Here is a 26,000-nt window from a genome sequence, read left to right on the forward strand (position 1 = left end):
AAATTAGCTATCCAGCTTTCAAACTGACAATCGTGTTACTCGAATGTATTCTGACCATCAGAAATAATATAATGTGATCATGATTAACTTCACCATTTTGAAAATTATAGTATACCAAGAATTTTTGTTGCACCTACCCACACACGCATATATATCAAGAATTGTCCTTAAAAATACAAGTTCCAGATGTATTTATAAATGAGGCAACATCCACTGCGATCTCCGAAACGCGACGTTTCGACGAGGTCCCACTCGTCATCTTCAGGCTGGTGCTTCTGTCCAATATATGTAGATTGTTCTGAGTTCGGGTTTTGCCCCGTGTAATATTTTGAATGTCTATGCGACGTTTCGGTGAAATCACATTCACCATCATCAGGCTGAAGTTGTTAGCTTTGTGCTGCTGTAAATATAACAATTAACAAGTTCAGCCTGATGATGGTGCATGTGATTTCCCCGCAACGTCGCATAGACATTCAAAATATTACATGGGGCAAAACCCGAACTCAGAACAATCTACATGCATATACCCGTGAAAATCTACGAAAACATATACATTGTTCCCTCGATTTTCATGGGTTCAAAATTCCCGGAAAGTTTATACCACGGTTTTTCAAAAATATTAATTAAAAAATACTTCATGGGTTTTTTCCCTATACCACGTTTTCCCCCGCCCGATGACGTCATATGTCATTGCCAAACTTTTGTTTGCCTTTAATAATTTTTTTTTTAAATAAACTTTAATAAATAAACAGGGTGAGTAATAATCTAAATGGTTGCAATTTAGGGGTTTAAAGTGTGAAGGGAAGGCTTGTGACATTGTTCATAGCCAAAAATAATGTATTTACTTCCGCATCTCTACTTCGCGGAAATTCGACTTTCGCGGGCGGTCTCGGAACGCATCCCCCGCAAAAATCGAGGGAACACTGTATACTGTAGCCTAGAGGATAATTCTCTGCCTTAAAAGAAAAAGGTTGCAGGTTCAAATCCCAGTGGGTATGGCTAGCTGATGAGGCCAAAATAAGGCCGAAATAGATCTATCCTAGTCTCCCTTAATTTTCAAATTCAGCAAAAAAAACATGTGATAGATGTATGTATGTATGTATGTATGTATGTATGTATGTATGTATGTATGTATATTTATATAAAGTTGCTTCACCTAGAAGTCACTTCGTTAGTGGGATGGGTGGTGGCATATAAGTTAAATAAATAAATAAAATGGCTGAAAGTAGAGTCCCACCTCTAGATGATATGCGTAAGTATGGTATTGGTGAAGTAGAAACGGGCGCCCCTTCAACCACCCACACAAAGAACCTGTGAGCCCATTCAGGGGGGTTAATATTGCCTTTTAAGCATTTTGTGAATGGCTTGTGGAGCCCAGTTCACACTCTGCACGAAGGCATTTTTTAAATCCAAAATGCTAAATCACAAACTGAAGAAACAGCATGGCTCAGCATCATGTTTGAATCTAGCCAATGTGTTGAGATCAAAGTCCTGAAAACTTTTCAAACCAGAAAATAAGATAAACAATCCTGTTCCCACAGTGACCACCTATCCCTCTTTTTTTTAAAAAGAATTCTCATCTTAGAACCAGTAGTGTGAGGTTAAAAAGTGGCTTATTTTCTCCAGGGGGGGGGGGGGGGGTCAGATAGACACTAAGTAATACAATGCTTTAGCCAAGGGAGACAATCCCTCCTTTCTTCCTCTCCCCAGAAATCTAATTTCTTTCTTGCATTTTGTCCGTGAGCCCATCTGGGTTCAGCTGGGGAGGGAGATGGTGGAGGTGGCATCTGCCCATTTACCAAGCGGTATTAAATCTGTGCAGTGTTTGGTGCAAGCTTTCATCTGCTTGGTGGCTTTCTGGTCCCAGGGGCTCCCTGGTTCCCGGTCCTCATTGAGTAGCTTGAGCGAAGCAGGGTGCAATAGAAGAAGAAGAGGCCGCAACAGCTGCTGCTTCCCCTTGAATCGCCCAGTGGAAACCCTCTTTTCGCTGGCTTTCGACCAGAGCCCAGCTGCCAAACAATAGCTTGGGCTTTGGAGTGTCACATGACCGGTCCTGCTGCCGGGGGTCCCCTCCCCATCTGTTTCCTCCACTCTTTCTGGGTTACGGTCAGAGATTACGGAGAGTTAACCTCCCTGGCAGGGATGGTATGGCTCTAAGACAGTGTTTTTCAACCAGTGTGCCGTGGCATACTAGTGTGCTGCGAGACATGGTCAGGTGTGCCGCGAAGCTCAGAGAGAAAGAAAGCAAGCAAGAGAGAAAGAAAGCAAGAGAGAGAAAGAGCAAGAAAGAGAGAAAGAGAATGAGAAAGAAAGCAAGAGAGAGAGAGAAAACAAGAGAAAGAAAGAGAGAGAGCAAGAGAGAGAAAGAAAGCAAGAGAGAGAGATAGAGAGGGAGGGAAGGAGAGAGAGAAAGACATAGAGGGAGGGAGGGAGAGAGAAAGAGAGCAAAAAAGAGGAAGGAAGGAAGAGAAAGAAAGGGATGGAGAGAGAAAGAGGAAGGAAGGGAGAGAAAGAGGGAGAGAGAGAATTTTTTTGTCCAAACTTTTTTTAGCCCCCCCTCCCCCCGCTCAATGTGCCCCAGGGTTTTGTAAATGTAAAAAATGTGCCGCGGCTCAAAAAAGGTTGAAAATCACTGCTCTAAGACGCTTCCTGTATTTGGGTCTCCCGTCGTGGTTCCTGGCTTGGCTGCCCAGGGAGAGTAGGGTTGGGGCCTATGAGCTCAGAGCCTGCTGGAGGAGAAGGAGGGGTTACCGTGCCGTTGCCCCCCCTTCCCATCCCACCTCCGCTGCTACGTCACCACAACACAACCACTCTGTCTGTGCTCTCATGGTGTTGGTGTCATTCATTCATTGCCAAGATTGCTTTAAAAAATTCCCTTGGCCCCAGTTCAAACAGGAGTACAGCTGGGATGTGTTAGATTTTAGGCAGTCTGCCCTCAATTTGAGAGGAGTTATAAATAGCTGCACTGACTTCCTTAACTAGCACACTCGGAGGTAAAATGCAGGTTAATTACTGTGGGAATCAATTAGAGCTTCCCTCCGTTAAAGAGCCAGGGAGATCCCTCCTCCCCCTCCCCATTAAAAAAAATGTGATTTTTATTATCAGGTTGATGGCACAGCTGGCCAGGAGAGGGGAGGGGAGAATCAAGAGCCAAGGTGGCCCTTGCGGTTCCTCAATATTCTTAAGGATTCCGACTTGTTTTCTGCAGTGTAAGAAAACTTTTACAGGAAAGTGAACACAAGAACAAGGGGGCACAATCTGAAGTTAGTTGGGGGAAAGATCAAAGGCAACATGAGAAAATATTATTTGCCTGAAAGAGGAGTAGATCCTTGGAACAAACTTCCAGCAGACGTGGTTGGTAAATCCACAGGAACTGAATGTAAACATGCCTGGGATAAACATAGATCCATCCTAAGATAAAACACAGAAAATAGTATAAGGGCAGACTAGATGGACCATGAGGTCTTTTTCTGCAGTCAGTCTTCTATGTTTCTATGTGTCACCATTTTGAAAGCGCATCAGAAGTCTCTGGCCTTGGTTTTTGCAACTTAGGAGTAGTATAAATTATTATAACAAGCAGGAAGAGGGAGATTATGATCCCGCTGTATACAGCGCAGGTGAGACCACATTTGGAATCCTGTGTTCAGTTCTGGAGACCTCACCTACAAAAAGATATTGACAAAATTGAATGGGTCCAAAGACGGGCTACAAGAATGGTGGAAGGTCTTAAGCATAAAACGTATCAGGAAAGACTTAATGAACTCAATCTGTATAGTCTGGAGGACAGAAGGGAAAGAGGGGACATGATCGAAACATTAAAATATGTTAAAGGGTTAAATAAGGTCCAGGAGGGAAGTGTTTTTAATATGAAAGTGAACACAAGAACAAGGGGACACAATCTGAAGTTAGTTGGGGGAAAGATCAAAAGCAACGTGAGAAAATATTTAACTGAAAGAGTAGTAGATCCTTGGAACAAACTTCCAGCAGACATGGTTGGTCAATCCACAGTAACTGAATTTAAACACGCGTGGGATAAACATAGATCCATCCTAACATAAAATACAGAAAATAGTAGAAGGGCAGACTAGATGGACCATGAGGTCTTTTTCTGCCGTCAGTGTTCTATGTTTCTATAATGCCCTTCCAATTTATTATGGTCTTAGAAACTGAGTTTGTGGATTTGCAGTGCTGCCATAACAATTTGCACTCCATTGCTTTGAAACTGCCCTCCCCACCCAAAGCAACCACACCAATAATGAAGCTAAAAGTTCTATGGCCAGACAGGCACAGGTTACCTTTGAGGCTACTATTTTAAGTGTTGACCAAGAGGAGGAGACGTGGATTATTTTGCTTTGCTCTGGAAGGAAACCAAATTTGCAAAAACGGCTCAGTGTACATCAGAGCTAACCAGTGTTTTGCTCGTATCCCATAAAACTTTAAAAGTCGACAAAACCTCCCCAATATTATATCATAGATAAAGAGGTAAGCCAAAACTTTATTAGTTAAGAAGCTTCATAAAGAGACAGCTTTTTTTTATAATGGGCCCTGTGATTTTGATTTGATTTGATTTATTGGATTTGTATGCCGCCCCTCTCCGGAGACTCGGGGCGGCTAACAACAATAATAAAACAGTATGCAAAATAATCCAACAGTAAAAACGATTAAAAACCCATTAATATGAAAACCAAACATACATACAGACATACCATGCATAAAATTGTAAAGGCCTAGGGGGAAAGATTATCTCAGTTCTCCCATGCCTGGCGGCAGAGGTGGGTTTTAAGTAGCTTACGAAAGGCAAGGAGGGTGGGGGCAATTCTAATTTCTGGGGGGAGTTGGTTCCAGAGGGCCGGGGCTGCCACAGAGAAGGCTCTTCCCCTGGGTCCCGCCAAGCGGCATTGTTTAGTTGACGGGACCCGGAGAAGACCCACTCTGTGGGACCTATCTGGTCGCTGGGATTCGTGCAGCAGAAGGCGGTCCCTGAGGTAATCTGGTCCGGTGCCATGAAGGGCTTTATAGGTCATGACCAACACTTTGAATTGTGACCGGAAACTGATCGGCAACCAATGCAGACTGCGGAGTGTTGGTGTAACATGGTGTGGTGCTTAGAGCCATGTGCCCTTGGAAAATAACATGCAAACTGAGCAGGACAGGTTAACATAAATTGATGGAATGGAAAATGACAGTATTACTACCTTTAAAAAAAGCCATGCTTTGCCCTTGAATGTAAAAGATGTCATTTTAAAGGTTACCTATACTCTCACAGCAGCCTTTCCCAACTTAATTCTCTCCAGCTGTGTTACACTATAATTCTCAAGAGTGGATGGAATAAAAATTGGAGTCACATCTGGAAGATCCAGCTTGGGGTGTAGTTGCTCTGAGATATTAACATTCTTTTCTTGAGAATATCAGTGATTTTTAGATACAGTAATACCTCGTCTTACGAACCTAATTGGTTCCCCGGGGGAGGTTCGTAAGACAAAAAGTTCGTAAGACGAAACATTGTTTCCCATAGGAAACAATGTAAAATCAATTAATCCGTGCAACGGAAAAAAAAATGGCAAAAAAACGCCGCCGCCCGGCTGTCACCTTTTAAAACAGCTGGTGGGGGGGGGGCTTCTCAGTGTCCTCCTGAACCCGAACGCCAAACCCGAACTTCCAGGTTCGGCGTTCGGGAGGCCGCCGAGAAGCCCCCTGGCTGTTTTAAAGGGTGACAGCCGGGCGGTGGGGCTTCTCGGCGGCGGCAGGTTCGTAAGAAGGAAAAAGTTCGTAAGAAGAGGCAAAAAATTTCTGAACCCTGGGTTCGTATCTCGGGTTGTTCGTAAGACGAGGGGTTTGTATCATAAGGTACCACTGTACTTCTAGCATCAGGCACCTCCAGATATTTTAAATGTAATCAGCACCCACCAACCCTAACCGGTCTTGTAGAGGAGTAGGGAGATGGCCTTCAGAAAAATGCACAGCATCCATTGGGAAAACAGGAACTGAGCATGAGAACACAGGAAAGTGTGAGAAATGCAGTTAGGATGTCCTGCTTTGACTCTCTTGGGTATACAAGGGAAGGAGGGAGAAATGTTAATAGGCATTTCTTAGCATCTTATCATTGCTGATAAGTTTATGTTGTTATAACCTTTATGAATAAAATAAGTCCTAGTATTTTTTGTGTATTTGTTTCCTAACCATCAAGGATTGATGATTGTGGAAATTGTAATCCAAAGTATCTAGAGCAGAGTCCACAAGTCTTAAAGTTGCCAAGTTTTGTGAATATCTCCCGGACCGCCTTCTGCCGCACGAATCCCAGCGACCAGTTAGGTCCCACAGAGTTGGCATTCTCCGGGTCCCGTCAACTAAACCATGTTGTTTGGCGGGACCCAGGGGAAGAGCCTTCTCTGTGGCGGCCCTGACCCTCTGGAACCAACTCCCCCCAGATATCAGAGTTGCCCCCACCCTCCTTGCCTTTCGTAAGCTCCTTAAAACCCACCTCTGTCGTCAGGCATGGGGGAAATTGAGACTTTCCCTTCCCCCTAGGCTTATAAAATTTATGCATGGTATGTCAGTATGTATGATTGGTTTCTAAATTGGGATTTTTTAAATTAACTTAAATATTAGATTTGTTTACATTGTATTATTATTACTGTTAGCCGCCTCAAGTCTGCGGAGAGGGGCGGCATACAAATCTGATTAATAAATAATAATAATAAATAATAAGTTTGAGGACCCCTGATCTAGAGAGTGTGTTTGTGGCTGCTTTGTGGATTGAAAATGGGAATTTGACTTGAATCAGACTTTGAAAAAGAGCGGCATTTTCATTGGGACCAGAGCGGAATGTGTAAATTCTCCCAGTTTTTGGGGCGGCTAACAACAATAGTGAAACAATATGAACAAATCTAATATTTAAGTTAATTAAAAAAAGCCCTTAAACCAATCATACACACAGACATACCATGCATAAATGATCCCCTGCTTTGTAGCCTGTAACTTCTCCTGAACTGGCTGTTTTGCTCCTTAAAATAATCTAGAGTTTGTGCTGTTAACTTTATGTTAGGTTTTGGGAAACAGCAATTCTGAGATTGCTTCTGAATTCTTTTAAAATTTATTTTATCTTGCATTGCTCTTTAAAATATATTGGTATATTTTCTCTTAATAATAACGTCTTGTATAGGCCATATTCAGCTTTGACAGGGCTTCTTAAATATTAAATTTGTACTTAGTTGCACTTTTTCCAACAGGAGATAATTTACTGCAAAATTGAAGTGAAATTTAGACAATTTTAGGAATGTGGCATTTGTTAAACTTTGAACGTTTGGGCCTTCTTATCCTGACCCTTTCAATTTAAATCAGAAGCTGTCAGTTTACCATAGATATTAGAAACTTTTATACAAGGTGTGTATAAAAACCTAAATCTATGATAATTATTCAGCTTTTTAACATTCTACTAATACTACACAGGAGTGAGAAAAGATATGTTAATCTGCTTTTTACAACAATAATTCTCATGTGTCATCTTTAAGAAACAGCAGATTTTTTTTAACCAAATAGAAAAATTTTGTGTTGTTTTAATCAATCATGCCAATTTAGGGATCTAAAAGATCAGAACAGATTCAAGAGTTATATTGAGGTTTCTTTCTGATTAAAGGAGGAGGGGAAGGAGGATTCTCAAATTTTTTTTAGGGTAGGTTATCTTGTCTTAGCGTGGTTGCTAGAAACTAATAAAATCCAATACAGTGATCCCCCGATTATCGCGAGGGTTCCATTCCAAGACCCCTCGCGATAATCGATTTTTCGGGATGTAGTGGTGCGGAAGTAAAAACACCATCTGCGCATGCGCGCCCCTTTTTCCATGGCCGCACATGCGCAGATGGTGGAGTTTGCGTGTGGGCGGCGGGGAAGACCCAGGGAAGGTTCCTTCGGCCGCCCAATAGCTGATCTGCTCCGCAGCGCGGCAGCAGCGAGGAGCCGAAGATGGGGTTTCCCCGTTGGGAAGCCCCATCTTCGGCTCCTCGCTGCTGCCGCGCTGCGGAGCAGATCAGCTGTTGGGCGGCGGAAGGAACCTTCCCTGGGTCTTCCCGCCGCCCAGGCAAAGGGGAAACCCCAAGATCGCTTGCCGCTTGCCCGTTCACCCGCCCACCCGGCTGCTCGCTTGCCGCTGGAGAGCAAGAGGGGGAGAGATAGAGAAAGAGAGAGAAGGAAAGAAAGAGATGAGAGAGGGAGGAAGAGAGTGTGAGAGAGGAAGAAGCAAGATAGAGAAAGAGAGAGAGAAAGAAAGATGAGAAAGGAAGGGAGTGACGTCATCGGGTGGAAAAATCGCGATATAGCGTTTCGCAAAGATCGAGATCGCGAAACTCGGGGGATCACTGTATTTTGGTTAATCTAGTTAGCTTCAGAGTTTTGATTTTGGCCTAGCTTCCTTAACCTGTAAGCATCTTCTCCTAATGAAGTATTCTTTAGCATCCAAGTGCTACTGCTAGTGGCAACAGTCAAACCTTGGCAGATTTCAAAAATGCTAAAGAGGATTGGCACTGATTAGCAATTGAATAGGAAACCGCTAAGAAACCCCAGAGCCATATCAAAAAGCATCCTGAAAAAAGTCAGAATAAAATTGCTTCCTCATTGTTGCTCAGAAAGCAGAATGGACACGGCAAGTAATCGCTGGAAGTTGAATTCTGACTTGTATTTAATCGAAAAACTAAACCAAGTTTTTTAAAAAAAAATTATTTATTTTGTCCAATACACAATTAGGGTTTTAGTGGGTATATATCAATATACACATAGTAAAATACATGATGAAGGTTATAGAGGAGATACTCATAGTAAAATATATCTATGAAATAATAGAAAAGAAGATATAGGAATAGATCAATGAAAGAATAGAAGAAGAGATATAGGAATAGAGGAAAGGTATAGGAGATATAGGAGAGCAATAGGACAGGGGACGGAAGGCACTCTAGTGCCCTTGTACTCGCCCCTTACTGACCTCTTAGGAATCTGGATAGGTCAACTGTAGATAATCTAAGGGTAAAGTGTTGGGGGTTTGGGGATGACACTATGGAGTCCGGTAATGAGTTCCACGCTTCGACAACTCGGTTACTGAAGTCATATTTTTTACAGTCAAGTTTGGAGCGGTTAATATTAAGTTTAAATCTGTTGTGTGCTCTTGTGTTGTGTTGTTGTGGCCATTTGCCACTTGGCTAATCTTGAGGGATACTGGTTCTTCTTATGGTTTTTAGAAGTCAATTAACTTTCAGGAGCCTCCCCCCCAAAATATAAAAATAAAATTGAGTGCAGAATGGGCATATATTCCTTTTTTCTACTACTCCTTTAATTCCCAACCAGCACTAGGGATTTCTTATTTTTATTGGCTAGGAATGCCGGTTGGCGGGCCCCAGGGGAAGAGCCTTCTCTGTGGCAGCCCCGGCTCTCTGGAACCAGCTCCCCCCAGAGATTAGAACTGCCCCTACCCTCCTTGCCTTTCGTAAACTCCTCAAAACCCACCTTTGTCGTCAGGCATGGGGGAATTGAGATATCTCCCCCGGGCCTATACAATTTATGTATGGTATGTTTGTAGGTATGTCTGCTTAATAATGGGGTTTTTAAAATATTTTAAATTGTAAGTTATTAGATTTGTCATGAACTGTTTTATTGTGTTGTGAGCCGCCCCGAGTCTACGGAGAGGGGCGGCATACAAATCTAATAAATAATAATAATAATAATAATAATAATAATAATAATAATAATAATAACCACCCCCCAAATCTGGAGGACGTAAGTTGCAAAGGGTGTGCCATAATAATTTATTCTAGGGCTCTGTATATCTCCCCGTGGAATTTTAATGACAGTTAAAGGCTGGTTTAACTTTCTTTTACTTTTCTTTTGGTTGGCTCTTTTTGGGTTCTTAACCAGGGACAATATTATTAGATAGCAATTGTCTATGGCAATTGGATGTTTTATAACTTACCCTGATTTTCTTTCCTAGCCATCGAGTCCCATGGATCAGATGGGGAAGATGAGACCTCAGCCTTATGGAGGAAACAACCTATACACACAACAGCAGGGACCTCAGTCAGGGCAGCAACAAGGCCATGGGTATCCAGGACAGCCATATGGGCCACAGACTCCCCAGAGATACCCAGTGGGAACTCTAAGCAGGACGCAAACGGCAATGGGCACTGTCTCTTATGCACAGCAGGTAAAGAGGGGAGTCCGCAGTCCTCTGAAAACATACATGTATTTTTATTTATTTATTTTACTAATCGGACTTATATGCCGCCCCTCTCCGTGGACTTTTCCATAAACAGGGACTACATCTGAAAACCATAATTGTCGGTAAATGATCATGTCTCAGTCTGTCAATAGATTCATTTACCATGTTTCCCCGAAAATAAGCCCTCCCGGAAAATATCTAACTGCATGCACAGCCGGTCTCCCCCATTTCCTCTGGTTAGGGTTAGGGAGACAGAGCTGGAAATCGGGTAAGATGGCAAGAGGGCCCCATCTTGCTCCAAAGATAAGGCCAAACACTTATTCCAGGGTTCAAAAAAATATAAAACAAGGTCTTATTTTTGGGGAAACATAGTACAGTGGTACCTTGGTTCTCGAATGCCTTGGTTGTCGTACATTTCGGATACCGAACAAAATTTTCAGCAAAAATTTCCTTCGGTATCCGAACAAAAATTCGGATACCGAACAGCCACAGAAAATTTTGTTAATTATCCGAAATGTTACTGCCGGGGGTGACTGCAATCCCGGCAGCTTCGGGGGGCTCCTTTCCTCAATGCTTCGTCTTGTTACCTGTAGGCAGCTGCACCAACTTTCTCCTTCCCGGCGGCGGCAACGGCAGCGGCTTCCCTTCGAGGAGCAACAGTGCCGTGAATGTCATGTGATGAAGGGAAGCTGCCGGAGCCATCTCAGCAGTTGCCGCTGCTCCAGCAGCTTCCCTTCGTTACGTCAACAGGAGCTGGGAACCAATTAAATCCATTTCCATTATTTCCTATGGGATAAATTAATTCAGTACTCGACCAAATCGGTTCTCGACCACACTTCTGGAACAAATTGTGGTCGAGAACCGAGGTACCACTGTATTTACTATTACTGTGCAGCTTTGAGTTAAGATGACTGAAGTAAGATGGCTATATCATTGTAAGCAAATAAATGAAGGAATTGTTGGGTTGTCTCATTGTCATGGTATCCATCTGGAAGATGCCACTTGGCCAAAGACGGGTCCACTACATAGGACTGAGTACAGTGGTACCTCAAGATACGAACCCCTCGTCTTACAAACAACTCGTGATACGAACCCGGGGTTCAGAAAAATTTTGCCTCTTCTTATGAACTTTTTTCGAGTTACGAACCGGCGTTCGGAGACTGCTGGGAAGCCGCGCGGCTGTTTTAAAAGGTGACAACCGGGCGGCGGGGCTTCCTAGAAGCCTCCCGAACGCCGGTTCGTAACTCGAACAAAGTTCGTAAGAAGAGGCAAAATTTTTCTGAACCCCGGGTTCGGTTCGGGAGGTTGCTGGGAAGCCCCCCAGCCCGGCTGTCACCTTTTAAAACAGCCGCGCCGCTTCCCAGCTGTCTCCCGAAGCCGAACACGGAAGTTCGGCTTTGGCGTTCGGCTTCAGGAGACAGCTGGGAAGCCGCGCGGCTGTTTTAAAAGGTCGCAGCTGGCCTGGGGGGCTTCCCAGCACCCCCCGAACCCGGGTTCGGGGGGGTGGGGTGGGAAGCCCCCCAGGCCGGCTGCCACCTTTTAAAACAGCCGCGCGGCTTCCCAGCAGTCGCCGAAAGCCGTTTTTTTGCGGGGGTTTTTTTGGTTGCACGGATTAATTGACTTTACATTGTTTCCTATGGGAAACAATGTTTCGTCTTACGAACCTTTCGTCATACGAACCTCCTCCTTGCACCAATTAAGTTCGTATCATGAGGTATTACTGTATTTGCTGTCCCTATAATGGAACAGTTGTGACCATCCTGTTCACAATATTATGGTCATAATGTACTGTATTTTTCGGAGTATAAGATGCACACACACACACACACCAAAAGTGAGTCAAAATTTAGGTGTGTCTTATAGTCCCAAAATATGGTAATTAATAGTCATATCTAATATCTGAAAACTTCCAGGCAAGATTGTCTTTGACTTAGCATCACAGTTGGGACTGGAATTTTGGACAAAATTGATGTGGTCATTAAGCAAGTCATCACATGCCCAGGACCAATTTTATGATCTTTTTTTACCATGGTCATTAAGTAAATCTCGCTTCCCCAATTGAGTTGGGGAAGGTGGCAAACCATGATTGTGTGACTGGAAGACACTGCAACAATGGTAAATGCTAGCTAGATGCCGAGCACAGTCGTGGGGTTGCACTGTCGTAACTTCGAGGATGGGTCATAAGTCAAGTCTGAGGCTTCTGTAAGTTCAAACTGATGTTAAATGAATGGTCATAAGTCGAGGATCACCTGTAATGGGTATAGTTTTTTGTGTATGATATGACTGTATGTATGTGTTCATATATTGGGGTTTCTTGTTTTTTAGACTTTTTAATGATTTATTATTGTTATTTTAGATTCTAACTATTAGATTTGTCATTATATATTGTTTTTATCATTGCTGAAAGCTGCCCCGAGTCTACGGAGAGGGGCGGCATACAAATCTAAATAATAATAATAATAATAATAATAATAATAATAATAATAATAATAATGCCCAGGTTCGCCTGTTGCACCAGTTGCGGCCCTATTTGGACCGGGGCTCACTACTCACAGTCACTCATGCCCTCATCACCTCGAAGCTTGACTTCTGCAATGCTCTCTACATGGGGCTACCTTTGAAAAGTGTTCGGAAACTTCAGATCGTGCAGAATGCAGGTGCAAGAGCAGTCATGGGCTTTCCCAAATACGCCCATGTTACACCAACACTCCGCAGTCTGCATTGGTTGCCGATCAATTTCCGGTCACAATTCAAAGTGTTGGTTATGACCTATAAAGCCCTTCATGGCACCGGAACAGAATATCTCCGAGACCGCCTTCTGCTGCACGAATCCCAGCGACCGATTAGGTCCCACAGAGTGGGCCTTCTCCGGGTCCCATCAACTAAACAATGCCGGTTGGCGGGCCTCAGGGGAAGAGCCTTCTTTGTGGCGGCCCCGACTCTCTGGAACCAGGTCCCCCCAGAGATTAGAACTGCCCCCACCCTCCTTGCCTTTCGTAAACTCCTCAAAACCCACCTTTGTCATCAGGCATGGGGGAACTGAAATATCTCCCCCGGGCCTATACAATTTATGTATGGTATGTTTGTATGTATGTCTGCTTAATAATGGGGTTTTTAAAATATTTTAAATTGTAAATTGTTAGATTTGTTATGAATAGTTTTATTTATTTATTTATTTATTTATTTATGTATTTATGTATGTATGTATTTATGTATGTATGTATTCATTTATTCATTCATTTATTTATTTTATTTATTTATTTAGATTTGTATGCCGCCCCTCTCCGCAGACTCGGGGCGGCTCACAACAAAGTGAAAAAACAATTTACAACAAATCTAAATTTCTACTAAAAACATTTAAAAAACCCCATTTTCTAAACACACATGCATACACACATACCATTCATAAATTGTATATGCCCGGGGGAGATGTCTCAGTTAAGGAGCTTACGAAAGGCAAGGAGAGTAGGGGCAGTTTATTGTGTTGTGAGCCGCCCCGAGTCTACGGAGAGTGGCGGCATATAAATCTAACAAATAAATAAGTAAATAAATAAATAATAATCTCCCAGCTCCATTAGCATCTTCTTGACTTGAATCTGATTTCTCTCCTTTAAAACTTTTTTGTCTCCCAAACAGATACCGCCTTACGGACAGCAGGGCCCTACTGGATACGGGCAGCAGAGTCAGACCCCTTATTACAACCAGCAGAGTCCTCACCCCCAGCAGCAGCCTTCTTACGCCCAGCAGCCCCCCACTCAGGCCCCACACGCTCAGCCCACGTATCAGCAAACACAAGCTCAGTCTCAGCCCCCTCAGCTCCAGTCATCCCAGCCCCCCTACTCCCAGCCACAGCCGCAACCTTCCCACCAGCAGTCCCCGTCTCCATACCCCCAGCAGCCGGCCCCCGGCCAGCAGCAACACCCCCAGGGTCAGACTCCCTACGCTCAGCAGCAGTCCCAGTCCCCTTACCAGCAGCAGCAGCAGCAGCAACAGCAAGCTCAACAGTCTGCTACCTCGGCGCTCGCCCAGCCATCGGCAACGTACCCTCCGTCTCAGTCCCAGCAGCCGTCGGCTTATTCTCAGCAGCGCTTCCCACCTCCACAGGTAGGTCGTCTTCCATGAACTGCCCCATTCCTCTGCCCCAATACTGTGACAGGTATTTCTGGAAAACGAGACAGCTATGCAGTAGCTTGGTTCAGACCTATTAATACCTTTTCTGCTCTTCAAGTGGAAGTAGAAATACAGTGGTACCTCGTTTGGCGGGCCCCAGGGGAAGAGCCTTCTCTGTGGCAGCCCCGGCCCTCTGGAATCAACTCCCCTTGGAGATTAGAACAGCCCCCACCCTCCTTGTGTTTCGTAAATTACTCAAGACCCATTTATACCGCCAGGCATGGGGGAGTTGAGACACCTTTCCCCCAGGCTTTTTTTTAATATTTATGCTTGGGTATGTATATGTTGTTTGCTTTTTAAAATATGATAGGCTTTTATGTGCTTTTTAATATTAGATTTGTTTTCGCTGGAATATTATTTTTATTATTGTTGTGAGCCGCCCCGAGTCTTCGGAGAGGGGTGGCTTACAAATCTAATAAATTGAATTGAATTAAGAACGCCTCTACTTAAGAACTTTTCTAGTTAAGCACCGGGTGTTACAGATTTTTTGACTTTACTTAAGAACCATTTTCTACTTAAGAACCCGAGCCTGGAAAAATTTCTCAGGAAATTTGAGAGCGGCACAGAGGCCCAGCCAGTTTCTTGCCATTCCCCCTTTAATCCTGGCCATCTCGGGCTTTTCTGGGCTGCCAAAAGAGCCTTTTAAGGAGGCTTTTGCCACCTCAGAGTCCCTCTTTTTTTTAAAAGCCTTAAAGTTTTGGATTATTTTGATTCCCCTCACTCTCCTTCTTCCTTCAGCAGCGACTGTCCTCCTCCTCCTCTTCTTCCTCCTCCTCCTCCCACCCAAATTCCGAGCTTTTATTTCTTTCCTAATGGGTTTGCACGCATTATTTGCTTTTACATTGATTCCTATGGGAAAAATGGCTTCTACTTACAAACTTTTCTACTTAAGAACCTGGTCACACAGCGAATTATGTTCTCAAGTAGAGGTTCCACTGTAAATCTATTTGTCAATGGTCAGAAAGCCAATTTACGCAGAGCAAACTAAAACACCACCTTTCATTGCTCATCTGGGCAAAAAATACTTCGTCAAGTATTGATTTAGATACATCAATGCATCTCCTACCTTTTCTTTCAGGAGCTCAAAGAGGCACACACTCTTCTTCCTTTAATACCACCCTGACCTGGTACCCCTGTAATTTATCCTGCCAAACATATGTAAAGCAATTCAGGCGGGAGGTGATTCCCAGGTTTTTGATGGGGCAGAGTGGGGATTTAAACTTTTTTTTCTCATTTGGCATGTGACACCTGTCCTTCTTTACCTTACTTTCAAAGAGAGGTGTTACATGACCAGTAGCAGAGAAGTACAGTGATCCCTCGATTTTCACGGGTTCAAACTTCGCGAAACGGCTATACCACGGTTTTTCAAAAAATATTAATTAAAAAATACTCCGTGGTTTTTTTTCTATACCACGGTTTTTCCCACCCGATGACGTCATATGTCATCACCAAGAGTCACTTCTCTCTCTCTTTCTCTTTCTTTCCTGTCATTCTCTGCTTCAATCATTTTCTCATTTCTCTTTTTTCTCCCTTTTTCTATCATTTTTCTCTCTCTCTCTACCTTCCACTCTCCCCCCTCTTGCTCTCTCTCTCTTTCTCACTCTCTCTCTCTGTGAGAACGCCTGCCCCACCTCTCCTGCAGCCCCCTCACTGATAGCTGGGACGAAAGCGCTCTCAGCTAAGGGACTGTGAGAGGGGCGGGGCGGGCATTCTCAAAGCGCTCAGAGCGGCTACCGGCCGAATGAGGAGGATGAGAAGCCGTAGCCGCCAGCGCTGCTGCAGGAGGACCCGTGTCCCAAGAAAGCCGGTGAGAGGGGTGGATCGGGCGGGCGGGCGGTAGCGGCGAGGGGGCCGGAGGCGCTGGGGGGGCGGGGGCAGCCGACATTCAAAGCAATCTTTGCCAGCCTCCGCACTTTCGTCGCTCCCTGCCCTAATTTCAAGCCCGGCTCCTTGCGCTGCCTTGAAAAAGGGTGCGTGGGGGCAGTTTTTGGCTGTCCATAGCCAAAAATGGTGTTTTTACTTTCGCACCGCTACTTCGCGGAAAATCGACTTTCGCGGGAGGTCTTGGAACGTAACCCCCGCGAAAATCGAGGGAACACTGTACTTGAATTGGAACACCACAGTGAGAGTAAGTGAGGATTCTTAACACTGATGCAAAACCATATTGAAAGAAAAAGAAACTGGTGATTGGAAGAAATTGGAGCTTGTCCGTTCAAAACTCTTCCATGTGCATCTTTGCAAACTAGGGCAGTTTCTGCAATGCTGTATTTGCTGACCTTGAAAGGCATAAAGCTTGGGAAGGCTAATACGATCGCATATTCGTTTTCCCTGTATGGTGAATTGTTGTAGCAGAGGTCTTGAATAGGTCTCCCAAACCTCTAGCTTTAGGCAGGAGAAAAAGAACGATTCGGCCATTTGTACTGCCCTCACTATATCTCTGGAGTAGGGATCAGAAAGGGGCAGTGAGTTAAATTCTTGCCATGTTTTCTTCAAGAAGCACAGAATGGTAGGCTGTTCGTTAAACCTTGTTCATTGGGCAAAGGTTTTTTTTTTTCTTTAAATACTGAGACATGCACTCACGGGCAGAGAGAAAACACAAAAATATATACTTGCTGATCCTAGCTTGATTGACAATCTGTCTGATTGATTGGATATACAGTGTTCCCTCGATTTCCACGGGGGATGCGTTCCGAGACCGCCCGCGAAAGTCGAATTTCCGCAAAGTAGAGATGCGGAAGTAAATACACCATTTTTGGCTATGGACAGTATCACAAGCCATCCCTTAACACTTTAAACCCCTAAATTACCATTTCCCATTCCCTTAGCAACCATTTACTCACCATTATTACTGGTACTCACCATTAGTGATCCTGATATTTATAAACATAATTATTTATTAACAATATTTTTTTGTTATTTATTTGCAAAAATTATTAGTTTGGCGATGATGTATGACGTCATCGGATGGGAAAAACCGTGGTATAGGAAAAAAACCGCGAAGTATTATTTTAATTAATATTTTTTAAAAACCATGGTATAGGCTATTCGCGAAGTTCGAACCCGCGAAAATCGAGGGAACACTGTACCATCAATATTTTGCTCCTTGGCTACTTATTGATGTCATGTAGCAGGCAAGGGCAAGAAATAGTGACCTAACATGGGAAAAGTTGGGTTACACTAATTTTTAACTTTTTCAATTGTTTATAATATTTATTCCTAACTCTTGTCACCACTTGGGGTGATTGAACAGAGCCAAGGAAGACAATAATAATAATAATAATAATAATAATAATAATAATAATAATAATAATAATAATAATAAAAAATTGGATTTGTATGCCGCCCCTCTCCGCAGACTCGGGGCGGCTAACAACAATAATAAACACAGCATGTACAATCCAATAATAAAAAACAACTAAAAACCCTTATTATAAAACCAAACATACACACAAACATACCATGCATAACTTGTAATGGCCTAGGGGGAAAAGCTATCTCAACTCCCCCATGTCTGGCGGTATAAATGAGTCTTGAGTAGTTTACGAAAGACAGGGAGGGTGGGGGCAGTTCTAATCTCTGAGGGGAGTTGGTTCCAGAGTGCTGGGGCCGCCACAGAGAAGGCTCTTCCCCCTGGGGCCCGCCAGACGACATTGTTTAGTCGACGGGACCCAGAGAAGGCCAACTCTGTGGGACCTTATCGGTCGCTGGGATGGCTGTACCATAACTTAGACTGAGATAAAAATAATATTTCTGTGGGTTTCCTCCCACTGGTTGGTCTCTTGTATTCCAGGAGTTGTCCCAGGATTCATTTGGCTCCCATGGGTCCTCTGGCGCATCAATGACTTCCAGCAAAGGGCAAGAAGATGTGACTTTGAATCTCCAGTCCAGACCCTCGAGCTTACCGGTGAGTCACAAAGTTAGATAAGTGAGTTAAAACGGAATATTTCATTGTGCATTACCGTATCTTGGGGGAAATTGGGGGGAAACCCCATGGATCACGGAATTGTAGACTATTGAATACAAGTCAATTTTACTGAAATTGAAGAATTTTGCCTGAAATATAAGAGGTATGTGTTAACTTTGGGTTCTGCTATTTTTTTTGGCTTTCACAGTATGAAACTTCTATTGCATTGTAAAACGGTATAATTTCTTTCTATTGATTTAATTTCCGCTAGAGCTGAACTCCATTCGCTAATTGTATTAACTTGGTTAACTTGATTTTTTTTTTTTGCAGATGGGAAAAGTCATTCAGATGTGGTCAATTGTTGCATCTTTAGTTTCAAATAAAACGATAAAAGTTATATCGATATGTGCCTAGCACCTAAATCATAATGAAGAAACTATACTATTCATATTTTGGTGATATCCCTGATCTACATGTGGTAGATGGTGATAGGATGGGCCATCACGTATATAGTTCCCTATTTATGGCTCTTGCTATATCTTTTGTGTTTTGTGACGAGAATAATTAGTAGGCTAATGGCTTCGTATGTATAGCTCTTTCCTGCTCCTCAAAGGACAGCCTTTGTAATGTGTGAAAAAGCTATTTAGTGCCTCGGCCTTATGCCAAGTTTCTCCCCAAGAGATTTACCCCCAGCATCTCAAATGAGTTTAAGCTGCTGACCTGGAATTGGTTTCTTCCACATACACTAGAGTGTTTGGCTTTCAGAATAGGGCACCTCTCAAACGGTAGATGTGAGAACAAAATGAAAAAGAGCTTTGGTGTTTTACAAAGTCCCTTACTATATGTTTAGAAGGTTTACTAGGTGCCTCTTTGAAAAGGCAGTCAGCACTCAACAACAACACTCCGCAAGGAGTTAGGCGGCTTAAAAGTCAAATAAATTAAATTAAATTTCAGTCATATACAGTGATCCCCCGCTCGTTGCGAGGGTTCCGTTCCAGGACCCCCCGCAACGAGCGGGTTTTCGCGAAGTAGCGCTGCGGAAGTAAAAACACCATCTGCGCATGTGCAGATGGTGTTTTTACTCCCACAGCGCTAGCGAGGAACCGAAGATTGGGGGCGGCGCGGCTGTTTGCCGCCCGCATGGGGGGCTTCCTAGCAGCCCCCCAAACCCGGGTTGGGGGTCCGGGGGGTGCTGGCAAGCCCCCCATGCTGGCGGCGACATTTTAAAATAGCCGCGCCGCCCCCAATCTTCGGCTCCTCCGCGCTGGCTCTCGGCGCTTTCGAGCTGAGTCCGGGAGCGAATTCGCTCCAGGACTCAGCTCAAAAGAGCCGAGAGCCAGCGCTAGCGAACGGCTCCTCCGCGCTGGCTATCGGCGCTTTCGAGCTGAGTCTGGGAGCGAATTCTCTTCCGGACTCAGCTCAAAAGCGCCGATAGCCAGCGCTAGCGAATGGCTTGTCCACGCTGGCTATCGGCGCTTTCGAGCTGAGTCCGGGAGCGAATTCTCTTCCGGACTCAGCTCGAAAGCGGCGAGAATGAACCGCGTGGGCGGGCGAAGGGCGGGCGGCAGCGAGGAGTTTGCGTGGGCGGTGGGGAAACTCCTCGCTGATGCCAGCAAGAGGGGGAAGACCCAGGGAAGCCGGTTGCCATCTACGCATGCGTGCCCATAGAAAAAACGGGCACGCATGCGTAGATGGTATTTTGACTTCCGGGTTGAAAAATAGCGAAGTACCCTGTTCGCAATGGTTGGGGACGCAATAAACGGGGGATCACTGTACATAGAACACTTCAGTTAGAGCAGTGTTTCCCAACCTTGGCAACTTGAAGATACAGTGATACCTTGTCTTAAAAACGCCTCATCATACAAACTTTTCGAGATACAAACCCGGGGTTTAAGATTTTTTTGCCTCTTCTTACAAACTATTTTCACCTTACAAACCCACCGCCGCTGCTGGGATGCCCCACTTCCGGACTTTTGTTGCCAGCGAAGCACTCGTTTTTGCGATGCTGGGATTCCCCTGCAGCATTGCAAAAACACAGAAGTCCGGAGGTGGGGTTTCCCATGGAGGGGAGCCTCAGGGAAATCCCAGCAGCGCAAAAACGGGCCCTTCGGCTGGCAAAAGGGTTGAATTTTGGGCTTGCACGCATTAATCGCTTTTCCATTGATTCCTATGCAAAAAATTGTTTCGTCTTACAAACTTTTCACCTTAAGAACCTCGTCCCGGAACCAATTAAGTTTGTAAGACAAGGTATCACTGTATTTGGACTTCAACTCCCAGAATTCCCCAGCCAGCAAATGCTGGCTGGGGAATTCTGGGAGTTGAAGTCCAGATATCTCCAAGTTGCCAACGTTGGGCAACACTGCTTTAGAGGGATGCAGAGTACAGAGAAGTTCATAGCAGTAAGGGGATGAAGGGCAGGTAACTTCCTTCTCAGATACTAAAAAGAAAATACTTCTTCCATGATAAGCTCGTTCTCTATGTAGACTTTCAAGTTGGCCTAGCTAATAATTGCATATCCTAGCTTTGACTACAGAAGAGACTGACCAAGTAGCACTGGAAGTTTTAAAGAAGAGATTAGATAAACATTTGCCTAAAATGGTAGAGGGCAGTGATGGTGAATCTTTTTTGCTCAGGTGCTCAGGAAATCCCCTGGAGTTTGTGGATGGTGAAAAATGGACCCAACGGGTTTGTAGGCCTGTTGGGCCCATTTCTCACCAACCATAGGTTTCGGAGTCTTTCCTGAAGCCTGTGGAGGGTGAAAAATGCCCCCCCCCCCTTCAGAAGGCCAAAAACCAGCTGTCCAGTGTAAACTTGCAAGCTGGAGCTGACATAGGGCATCACCTCTCTCATGTCCTCAGTTATGGCTCTGTGTGCCACTTGCGCCCGTATACTATAGGGCAGTGTTTTTCAACCAGTGTGCCGCGGCACACTAGTGTGCCGTGAGACATGGTCAGGTGTGCCGCGAAGCTCAGAGAGAGAAAAAAAACGAGAGAGAGAGAAAGAAAGAGAGAAAGAAAGAGAGAGCAAGAGAGAAAGAAAGAGCAAGAGAGAGAGAAAGCAAGCAAGAGAGAGAGAAAGAAAACAAGAGAGAAAGCAAGCAAGAGAGAGAGAGAGAAAGAAAGGGAGAGAAAAAGAAAGAACGAGAGAGAAAGAAAGAAAGCAAGAGAGAGAGAAAGAGAACAAGAGAGAGAAAGAAAGCAAGAGAGAGAGCAAGAGAGAGAAAGAAAGAGAGAGAGAGAAAGAGGGAGGGAAGGTGGGAGAGAGAAAGACAGAGGGAGGTAGGGAGGGAGAGAGAGAGAGAGCAAAAAAGAGGAAGGAAGGAAGAGAGAAAGAAAGGGATGGAGAGAGAGAAAAAAGAGGAAGGGAGAGAAAGAGGTAGGGAGAGAGAAATAGAGTGAAAGGGAGGAAAAGAGACAGAAAATTTTTTGTCCAAACTTTTTTTAGCCGCCCCCCCCCCCCCCCCCCACTCAATGTGCCCCATGGTTTTGTAAATGAAAAAAGTGTGCCGCGGCTCAAAAAAGGTTGAAAGTGCTATAGGGTTTCCTGCCTAAGCAGGAGGTTGAAGACCTTCAAGGTCCCTTCCAAGTCTGTTATTCTACTCTACTCTATTCCTATTTCTATGCAGAGATAGTAGTTGGAGTAGTTGTCAGTATTTGGAATTACGTTTCTCTTAGAGGAGTGACTTCAGTTTAAAGCAGAATATTGTGCATTCAGATTTGTATAAATAAATGGGTAACATTACATAATCTATTGGAATTCAGCTGTCTTTTCAAAATTATCTCCAGGATTGGTTGCTGAACATAGTTCCTAATTCCTTGCTGGATAAGTGTGCCAGATGTTTCGGACTATAATTCCTAGTATTTTGTAGTTAATCCTGTTAACTTCAATAGGATTTGATATGTAGTATATGCAGAGGTACCAGGTTATTTGATCGTCATTAAAATAAAAGAAAATAATCTTTTCCAATTCAGGGTTTCTAAGATTCAGTTTCCCTTCTAGTGTATTTTTTATGTAGAAATCAGTTGCACTAACCTGTTTTCCCCAAAACAAGACATTCCCTGATAATAAGCCCATTGGGCTTGCCTTCTCCCATAGGACAAAATCCTACTGTTATCCACCTAACCTGCAGCACTGCAAGCTCTCAGAGAAGCACAAATGACAATGTTCACGTAGGAGTGAGCAACACTTGTACAATGGGATTCAATTCTTTTTACTACCGGTTCTGTAAGCATGGCTTGGTGGGCGTGGCTTGGTGTAGCAAGGGAAGGATACTGTAAATTCCCCATTTTCTTCCAATCAGCTGCTACTCGGGAGATTAGATTAGATTAGATTAGATTTATTGGATTTATATGCCGCCCCTCTCCACAGACTCGGGGCGGCTCACAACAATGGCAAAAATAGTACATAGTGACAAATCTAATATTTGCCAATCTAATTACAGTTTTAGGTTAAAAAATTCATAAAAGCAACCCCAATATATATAAAAAACAAGCACACAATCAATCATACACCAAACAACATGGGCAAGGGGGAGATGTTTCAATTCCCCCATGCCTGACGGCAGAGGTGGGTTTTAAGGAGTTTACGAAAGGCAAGGAGGGTGGGGGCAATCCTAATCTCTGGGGAGAGCTGGTTCCAGAGGGTCGGAGCCACCACAGAGAAGGCTCTTCCCCTGGGTCCCGCCAGACGACATTGTTTCGTCGGTGGGACCTGGAGAAGGCCAACTCTGTGGGACCTAACTGGTCACTGGGATTCGTGCGGCAGAAGGCGGTCTCGGAGATATTCTGGTCCGGTGCCATGAAGGGCTTTATAGGTCATAACCAACACTTTGAATTGTGACCGGAAACTGATCGGCAACCAATGCAGACTGCGGAGTGTTGGTGTGACATGGGCATATTTGGGAAAGCCCATGATAGCTCTCGCAGCCGCATTCTGCACGATTTGAAGTTTCCGAACACTTTTCAAAGGTTGCCCCATGTAGAGAGCATTACAGTAGTCGAACCTCGAGCTGATGGAGGCAAAGAATAGAAGGTGGGTAGGGCCAGTCAGAGGTGGTATTTTCCGGTTCTGTGAACTACTCAAAATTTCTGCTACGAGTTCTCCAGAACGGGTCGGAACCTGCTGAAACCGACCTCTGTTGTAACATAGTGCAACTGATTTCCGAAGAGATTGACAAAGAAAACTGAATCCCAAAGTCACTGAATTGGGTAGATAAGTTTCTTTATTTTATCTGCAGAGAAAGGCTGAGTTTTTGTTAGTGAAGGCACAACTCTGTATCTCATTGCCCAGATGAGATCAGTAAGTATGCACAGGATTTTCAAGGCCAACATATCATCTCTCATCTTTTCTCATCCCAAATTTACCCTGGAAATGCATTGAGGCCCATCATTTATATCCATGATGACGAACCTATGACATGCACGCCCAAAGTGGCACACAAAATCATGTCAGTTGGCACGCGCAGCCTGTCCTGGTTTCTGGCGTGTTTGCATGTGTGACGGATCAGCTGTCCTTCACGCGCACGGCAGTGCTAAGAACCGACTTGCGTATATGTGTCAGCTAGCAGATCATCTGGCGCGCATGAATGCTAGAACCTGGAAGTTCGGCGTTTTCTGGGGCGCTGCCTCAAATGAACATGTGCACATAAAGTTTCCATGCAACCTTTACGGGACTGTGCCAAAAAGAATTCTCCATCACTGATTTAGATTGTAGATCAGTGGTTCCCAACCTTTCTAATGCCGCGACCCCTTAATACAGTTCCTCATGTTGTGGTGACCCCCAACCATAAGTCTAGCGCCAATTCTCCCAACAGAGCTTTAAGCTGATTGGCTGGAAGGTCAGAGGGACACCCCCACTATAAACATCTGATTGGTCCAATTGTAAAAATATGTTCCAAGGCACCAGAACAGGAGCTTTAGTTCCTAACACCATGGGAAATTTGTCTTTTCTAAAGGTCTTAGGCGACCCCTGTGAAATGGTCTTTCGACCCCCAAAGGGGTCCCGACCCCCAGGTTGAGAACCACTACTGTAGATGGTTGTGCCCTGGGGATTCACATATTTTATTTCACTCATATGTCTAGATTTCTCTATCTTACTGTATTTTAATCTTTAAAATACAGTGTTGGTTATGACCTATAAAGCCCTTCATGGCATCGGACCAGAATATCTCCGGGACCGCCTTCTGCTGCACGAATCCCAGCGACCGATTACGTCCCACAGAGTCGGCCTTCTCCGGGTCCCGTCAACTAAACAATGTCGGTTGGTGGGCCCCAGGGGAAGAGCCTTCTCTGTGGCGGCCCCGACTCTCTGGAACCAGCCTCCCCCCCCCCGAGATTAGAACTGCCCCTACCCTCCCTGCCTTTCGTAAACTCCTCAAAACCCACCTTTGTCGTCAGGCATGGGGGAATTGATATATCTCCCCCGGGCCTATATAATTTATGTATGGTATGTTTGTAGGTATGTCTGCTTAAAAAAGGGGTTTTCTTAACTACTTTAAATTTTAAATTGTAAATTATTAGATTTGTTATGAATTGTTTTATTATGTTGTGAGCCGCCCCGAGTCTATGGAAAGGGGCGGCATACAAATCTAATAGATAGATAGATAGATAGATAGATAGATAGATAGATAGATAGATAGATAGATAGATAGATAGATAGATAGATAGATAGATCAGACAGACAGACAGACAGACAGACAGACAGACAGACAGATAAATAAAATGTAACAGAAAAACTTAGCCTGCCCAAATTGATGTGCAGTGTAATAATGTGAGTTTGCACAAAGCAGGAAGGCTTTTTTCTAGAGGCACTAGTTCATTCAGAACTCTCTTTTGTTGTGATCAAATTCCTATTTCATTTAAGAGCCCATAGATACTGCGACCTTCATAGTTCGACACTTTGAGGGTTTGTTGGTGCTTCTTTGCGTCAAAATACTCTTTAAATGAGGAAGGGGGGGGGAAGAATCTGGGAGGGAAGAATACAACTATGGAATTCGGAATTCCTTCTCCACTTTGAACCTCTATGAAAACAGAGCAGTCATTTTTAGTTCAACGAGATATACAGTAATTTGTCTAAGTCATCATGCACAGAATGAAATGGCATATGAATGACTTGAATAATACTTCCACCACATTTAGAAATGAGAAATTATTCAATTGTATAGGAGACTATAAAATAGTGGGTGTCAGTGGTATATAATTAAGATGGCATCTTTTTTGAGAGTATGGCAATCTTGGTGAAAAGCAGGCTAACTTACTATTGATGATGGTATTACATGTATCACCTGTGCAAATATGATGACAGAAGGGGCTATGGACTTACAATCAGGTTTGACATGGTTCTCTTTCTCACTTAGTAAAGTCTTCATTAGTTGCTCACCTTTCTCACTATACTGTAAGTTAGGGGTCTGCAACCTTTGGCTCTGGAGCCGCATGTGGCTCTTTCATCCCTTTACTGCAGCTCCCTGTCACTCAAAATATGCGTCACAACTGCCAATGTGTGACACAATTTATTGAGCTTTTTGACCCATCTTTCTTTTCAGAGTTCAAAATGTTTTTGTTGCATGCAGAAATAAAAATGTGTTTTCTCTGTAGCAGCTGATTGATTTCATAAATGCAGCATACTATAGGTTTTTTTTAATAAATAACATAAAGGTAAAAAAAGAGAGATATGTAGTGTTAATCTTCATTTTAGATGTCGAAAGGGTTTTGTGACTCTTTGAGTGTT

The 26,000-nt window shown here is 44.0% G+C and overlaps 1 protein-coding gene across 1 annotated transcript in view; it reads left to right on the forward strand.

Annotated features, from left to right (window-relative positions):
• The window catches only part of ARID1A (AT-rich interaction domain 1A), a 154,506-nt gene that overhangs the window by 41,896 nt on the left and 86,610 nt on the right, over positions 1-26,000 (forward strand). The window contains exons 2-4 of the mRNA XM_070764264.1: positions 9,974-10,186; positions 13,838-14,305; positions 18,162-18,275. Coding sequence (XP_070620365.1) covers positions 9,974-10,186; positions 13,838-14,305; positions 18,162-18,275 — 795 coding nt within the window. The remainder of the gene's footprint in view (positions 1-9,973; positions 10,187-13,837; positions 14,306-18,161; positions 18,276-26,000) is intronic.

Source organism: Erythrolamprus reginae, chromosome 11 (assembly GCF_031021105.1).
Source record: "Erythrolamprus reginae isolate rEryReg1 chromosome 11, rEryReg1.hap1, whole genome shotgun sequence".
Classification (NCBI taxonomy): Eukaryota; Metazoa; Chordata; class Lepidosauria; order Squamata; family Dipsadidae; genus Erythrolamprus; species Erythrolamprus reginae.